Below are 6,738 nucleotides of genomic sequence, written 5' to 3'. Positions count from 1 at the left end.
TGATAAAAACTGAAATTTATGAAGTACCAATAATACAAAACAAAACGCAAATCTTTTTCCTAGCCAAATTATTCAAATCCTGAACTCTATACCAACTGACTAAAATTGTAAACTACCATAATAAACAAATCAATTGTGTTTCTCATTTTTTCCCATGTGGTTAGGGGAAGACTCTAATCTTCAATAGAAATACAATCAGCTGTTTCTCATTAATAGACAACAATCTGACCTCATTTCAACGATGGGAAATTTCTCTCAGGATAACTGGAGGTGGGACTTGAAATGGAGGAGGAATTTGTTTGATTATGAAAGTGATCTAGCTGTGAATTTTATGGAAGAAATCACTTTTATACCTATTCAGAGGCATGTTAAGGACATCATGATCTGGAAAGCTGATCCTAGTGGTGTTTATTCCACTAATTCAGCTTACAGACTATTGATAAACCCCTCTACTCCAGCCTCTGATGTGAGAACCTCAACATTAATTTAGAAGATGAAAATTCCCTCAAGAGCTGTAGTCTTCACTTGGAGGCTTCTAAAAGATAGGCTCCCCGCTAGAGCTAATCTCATAAGAAGAAGTGTGATCATCCAGGACACTGTTTGTCCTCTCTGTGGCCAAGAGCAGGAGGAGGTGGGGCATCTCTTTTTCAATTGTAAGAGGATAGTAGGTCTATGGTGGGAGTCCATGAGATGGATCCTGGCTGTGGGACCTTTCCCAGCTTCTCCAGTAAATCATTTTCTTCAATATTGTGATGGGTTAGGAGCAGAGATAAACCATAGTTCATGGTGTGGATGGTGGGTTGCTCTAACTAGTACCGTATGGTAGCATAGGAACCTCCTGATTTTCTAGGACAAACCTTTTGATTCCTCTAAAGTCATGGGAGATGCTTTGTTCTTAGCCTGGTCTTGGCTAAAAGCTAGAGAAAAAGGCTTTAACACTAGTTTTAACCACTGGTCTTCCAATATCTCGGAATCCTTTGGTTAATCTGTGTGGGGTAGCCTTTCTAGTTGGGTTAGCTTGGGTTTTTTGGAGGGCAGCACCAGAGGGGCTTTGTATTTTCTTTTATCCAGTACCCCTTGTACTGTTTTGATTATACTAATAATATATATACTTTTTTAGGGGTCTGTTATTGTAGACGAATTTAGATAGGATACGGCTTGCTGTTTGTTATTCATAAAGGATTGGAAGACTCCTTGTTAGGGGGAAACCTTGTGAAGTTTTGTGTGCACTTGTAATCTGGCCTATAAACTAGATTATTTCAGTATTATTCAAATAAATTCTGTGTTGATCCCTTGAGTCTAACATCCATGAAACTGGCTTAATATTCTGGTTTTGTTATAAAGCAACACAAATATTTTATATTTGCTTCATTGGGGAAGATTCTAAAATTTGATGTTCCCAGTAAAATCAAAATTAAGAAAACTTGGGGATTTTAGAAACACTTGTCCATCTAAGTTTTATTGTTGTTGTTATTATGACTAAATTGGGGCTAGCTAGTTCGCAGTTTGTCCTAGACGAAACTTCTCTGACCACTGTCCAGTATTATATAAATCTAAAAATGTATTGGGGAGCAAAACCATTCAGAGTACTCGATTGTTGGCTCAAGGATAAGTCTTTTGGGAAGATAGTGAAGGAATGCTGGACTCAAACACAGTTGAGTGGTTGGGGTGGTTTTGCACTCAAAGAGAAGATCAAACGTCTTAAGGAAAGGCTGAAGTCATGGAACAAAGAGTAGTTCGGAGATACATTTAAGAGGGTCCAGCAGCTAGAGGCAGAGCTTAATAAATTGGAATATGAAGCAGCAGATAGGCAGATGACTCCCCAATAAATTACAATTAGAAAGAGGCTACAACAAGATCTTTGGACAGCAGCTCAAGCTCACGAATCTTTAACGAGGCAGAAGGCAAGATCTAAATGGATCAAGGAAGGCGATTGTAACTCCCGATACTTCCACCTGCTGATTAACTCACACCGCAGATTTAATGTCTTAAATGGTGAGGTTATTAACGGGTCCTGGATTGATGAGCCAAATAGAGTAAAAGAGGAAGTCCACAGTTTTTTTCAGCAAAGATTCCAAGAATCCAAGCACAGCAGGCCAAATTTAAATGGCATCAGCTTCCATAGTATTGGACAACGAGAAAACCAAAGGCTGGTGGACAGCTTCAGCGACGAAGAAATCAGGACAGCGGTGTGGGACTGTGATAGCGAAAAGAGCCCAGGGCCCGATGGATTTAATTTTAAATTCATCAAGCAATTTTGGTAGATTTTGAAACCGGATGTCCTCCGATTTATAGATGAATTTCATGCAAATGGTGTTATCCCAAGGGGAGCTAATGCTTCATTTATTGCCTTAATACCCAAGGTGACTGACCCGCAATGCCTCAATGACTTCAGACCCATCTCACTCATAGGCTGCGTCTACAAGATCGTGGCTAAGCTGCTAGCCAACAGATTGAAGAGAGCTATGTCATCTATTATAGATGAACGTCAATCGGCTTTCATAGTCGGAAGACACTTATTACACAGCGTTGTCAATGCTAATGAAGTAGTAGAGGAAGCAAGGAGGGAACAAAAGTCATGCATGATATTCAAGGTCGACTTTGAAAGAGCCGACGATTCAGTTTCATGGAATTTTCTCTCTTACATGCTAAGGAGGTTGGGGTTCTGCAAAAAATGGATACTTTGGATTGAAGGCTGTCTTAAATCTACCACGATGTCGGTGTTGGTTAATGGAAGTCCCACAACAGAGTTTGTTCCCCAAAAAGGCCTTAGACAAGGTGATCCCCTTGCGCCCCTACTGTTCAATATTGTAGCTGAGGGGCTCACTGGACTTATGAGGGAAGCAGTCAACCAGGAGATGTTCACTGAGTTTTTTGTGAGGGAGAAAAATGTACCTGTTAGCATTTTACAATATGTTGATGACACCATATTTTTTGGAGAGGCTAACATGCAAAATGTTAAGACAATCAAGTCTATTATGAGGGCTTTCGAACTTGCATCAGGCCTTAAAATAAATTATGCGAAGACCTGTTTTGGGGCTATGGGACAATCACAACAATGAATAATGCAGGCTGCGGGTTACTTGAATTGCAGAATTCTGTTTATGCCATTCACTTATCTGGGAATACCCATAGGGGCTAATCCAAGGCGTAGTGAGCTTTGGGATCCGATCATTAGAAAGAGTGAAAAAAAATTAGCGAGATGGAAATAGAGACACTTATCCTTTGGGGGGCGAGTGATCCTTATAAAATCCATCCTAACATCTATCCCAATTTTCTTTCTCTCTTTTTTCAGGATTCCCAATAAGGTAGCGGACAAGCTGATTGAAATACAAAGAAGGTTCCTATGGGGAGGAGGAACAGATAAGAAGAAAATAGCATGGGTCAAATGGGACACAATTTGTCTCCCAAAACAAAAGGGTGGACTGGAAATAAAAGGCATCAGCCTGTTCAACAAAGCATTACTGGAAAGTGGTGGTGGAATTTGATGCAGCAAAATTTAGAAATATGGGCTAAAATACTGGATTCAAAATATGGTGGAAGGACTTACAGTCGGTGATACATGAACAAAAGATGAATACTGTGTTGCAAACTAAAACAAAATGGAAGCTGGGCTGTGGGGATAAATCCAGATTTTGGGAGGACAGATGGGTACGAGGAGGGGAAGCATTAATGAGGAAATATCCCAGGTTGTATCAAGTCTCCTGCCAACAGCAAAGACTCATTCAGCAAGCAGGGAGACAAACCAAAACAGTTTGGGAATGGAATCTTGAGTGGAGAAGACCCCTATTCGACAATGAAGTAGATGCAGCTGTCAGATTTATGGATGACATATCACAGATACAAATCCAAAATCAGATCACTGATTGCTGGATATGGAAACCAGAAACTACAGGACAGTACTCTACTAAAAGCGCATATTACCTGTTGCAAGAAGCCACAGTAGGGGACACCCTGGATGAAGCACTAGAGGATCTATGGAAGCTAAAAATCCCAGCAAAAGCTCAAATTTTTGCATGGAGACTGATCAAAGACAGACTACCAACCAAAGCTAATATGAGAAGAAGACAAATCCAGATGAATGACATAATCTGTCCTTTTTGCAGAAGTAAGGAGGAGGAAGCCTCTCACCTATTTTTTTATTGCCCAAAGACACAGCCCTTATGGTGGGAATCCCTCTCCTGGATTCAAACCAATGGAGTTTTTTCTATTAGTCCAAGACAACATTTCATGCAGCAAACAATTGGCACAAATGGTGGAAAGCAGTATTCTAGATGGAAGTGCTGGTGGGTGGCCCTAACTTGTTCTATTTGGCAGCACAGAAATCGAAACGTGTTCCTAAATCAACCTTTTAATGGAAGCAAGCTGCTGGAAGATGCAATATTTCTAATCTGGTCATGGCTTAGAGGGTTTGAGAAAGATTTTGTTGACTCATATACCTACTGGTCTAGTAATCTACCAGTAGCTTTTTGTATATAGGATAGAAATGATGGGTATTTCACTGTAGTTATATAACAGGTCTGTAATCTGGATCTTCACACTAGTGGATCCAGCAGCATACCTAGCATTAATATTGTACTTATAGTACCTCTAGTACTTTCATTCATTTATAATATGATATATTTTGGCTGATAAAAAAAAAACTTATATATCAAACAAATTTATATGAAAGGCATTTGGAAAGTTTGTGACATACCAAACAAGTGCCCCAAACTCCAAAATAATTGCAAGAAGTGTCAGTAACTTGTTATGAACCTGCTTAATGCAAAATAATGAGATAGTGAGCCAAGCAGGATCCTTATCACTTGTTATCTCTACTGGTGGTCCAAGCATTAGATAGATTTAACAGAGACAAACTTCAACATGTTTCCTAAGTAAACTACAAATGAAAAAGAGACCAAGCTTACCTCGAACCCAAACAGTGACAATGGCAGTGAGATCTAACAAAATGGCACGAAACTTTAAGCTTTCCTCGTACCTTAATCAACAATACTGCAACTGAAGACGTATTATTATTATTATTATTATTATTATTATTATTATTATTATTATTATTATTATCATCAATAAAACATGAACACCCAAGGAAACTTAGCATACACAAATTTGACCTACGTACCTCGCGGAGAAAGCTTTGACCTTAGTAGCAACAATGTATGTAGGGTTTCAACACCCTAGTAGCACCCACGAGTGTTTCAGCACCCTAGTAGCAATAGTGTATGTAGGGTTTTCTTCGAGCGAGGACAATGTGGGTTCTGTGGGGTTCGAGCGATGACAATATGGGTTTTCTGGCAGTGTAGGGGGTTATGTGGGTTCCAGCGAGGACAATGTGGGTTTTCCGGCAGTGTGGGAGGTTCTGTGGGTTCGAGCGACGACAATGTGGGTGTCGAGGGAGCGGTTTCCAGAAGATTTCAGGCGGGAGGAGAAAGAGAAGAGCGATTTCAGGCAGGAGGATGACAAAGAGAAGAGGGAGGGCAAGGTTTTCGAGTGCGCGCGGCTTGTGAAATCTCAATTTTTATTAACTTATAAACATAACAACATCTGTTTTTTATGGATAATCGATGTTAACTGAATATAGTTAACATCAGTTTTGTAAAAACCGATGTTAACATCAAATACATTACATCGGTTTTTTAACTAACCGATGTTAAAATCAACTCCTTAACATCGGCTTCCTCAAAATCGATGTTAACTCTATGAAGTTAACATCGGTTTTGCCCAAATCGATGTTACCATATTCATCTTAACATCATGTTAGCATCGGTTTTTTAAATAACCGATGTTAACATGAAGTAGTTAACATCGGTTTTGCTAAAACCGATGTTAAGTAACTCCATTTAATTACAAAAATGCCACCGTGCTTTCGTTAACATCGGTTTTAGCTATAACCGATGTTAATAGGGCGATGTAGAAAGCTTTTTTTTAGTAGTGAATGTTGGTTAAGATCAATATTTATGTTATAGTACTATAAATAAAATATGAAAGGTGCAGTTATAATATGATACGAGTAAATTTTAAATTCAGTTTGGGGGCTTTTCCTTTATGTTTACAAGTTAATTAAATAATTTATAAGCACCAGGACCCTTAATAGATACCCATATTTAATAATTATGCTTGTGCTATGTAACTTCACTAGTGTGAGATCTGGGCCTTCAGAGGGGTTGTTCTATGTACAAATCACTGCCTCTTTTTCTTTCATTTAGTGTTCAGAATTTCTGACTTCAAACCCTTTCAACACGAAATGAAATTATGTCTGCTTGTTTGAATTTGATTAAGTTTTTTTAGACTTTCTTCAGGTTTCAGAATTAGCCATATGTTGTTCCTAGTTGGAGTTGCCTCCTTTCAAGGCTGAATGCACTACATTGACATTTGATAACTAATTTAGTATTGTGATCTTATTTGTTTAACTAATTTAGTTATACAAATAAGATAGCTAATAATAGTCACTACAAGAAAAATACTATACAACGATGATTTTGAATACGTCGTGGAAAGTAAAGACTTTCCACGATGGTTTCATAAAAACTATCTTAGAAAAAGGTATCATTTTAAGACAGTTCTTAACTAAAAATCATTTTAAAATAGTACCTTTTTAAGACGGTTTTTAGCTAAAAACCGTCTTAGACCTAAGACGGTTTTAGCTAAAAACTGTCTTAGAATTGTGTCATTCTAAGATGGTTCTTAACTAAAAGCCGTCTTAGAATGGTGCCCTTCTAAGAAGGTTTTTAATTGAGAATT

General features: G+C 38.4%; 1 protein-coding gene across 1 annotated transcript; it reads left to right on the top strand.

The window, feature by feature from the left end:
• The first annotated feature begins 3,573 nt into the window (after positions 1-3,573).
• LOC102660885 (uncharacterized) lies at positions 3,574-6,326 on the top strand. Its single transcript, XM_006584278.1, has 3 exons — positions 3,574-4,286; positions 5,296-5,479; positions 6,297-6,326. The coding sequence occupies exons 1-3, from the start codon at positions 3,574-3,576 to the stop codon at positions 6,324-6,326; spliced, it is 927 nt and encodes a 308-aa protein (XP_006584341.1).
• Positions 6,327-6,738: the final 412 nt, after the last annotated feature.

This window comes from Glycine max, chromosome 7, assembly GCF_000004515.6.
Source record: "Glycine max cultivar Williams 82 chromosome 7, Glycine_max_v4.0, whole genome shotgun sequence".
Classification (NCBI taxonomy): Eukaryota; Viridiplantae; Streptophyta; class Magnoliopsida; order Fabales; family Fabaceae; genus Glycine; species Glycine max.
The sequence above is the reverse complement of the archived record's forward strand: the minus strand, read 5'-3'. Positions and strand labels throughout refer to the sequence as shown.

Bases quoted from the DNA above. Each gene is read 5' to 3' on its own strand.
- LOC102660885 (XM_006584278.1), top strand. From the start codon at position 3,574: ATGAATACTGTGTTGCAAACTAAAACAAAATGGAAGCTGGGCTGTGGG. The intron at 4,287-5,295 runs GTGGGTGGCCCT...GTTTTCTGGCAG, and splicing joins TATTCTAGATGGAAGTGCTG to TGTAGGGGGTTATGTGGGTT. The intron at 5,480-6,296 runs GTTTTCGAGTGC...GACTTTCTTCAG, and splicing joins AAGAGAAGAGGGAGGGCAAG to GTTTCAGAATTAGCCATATG.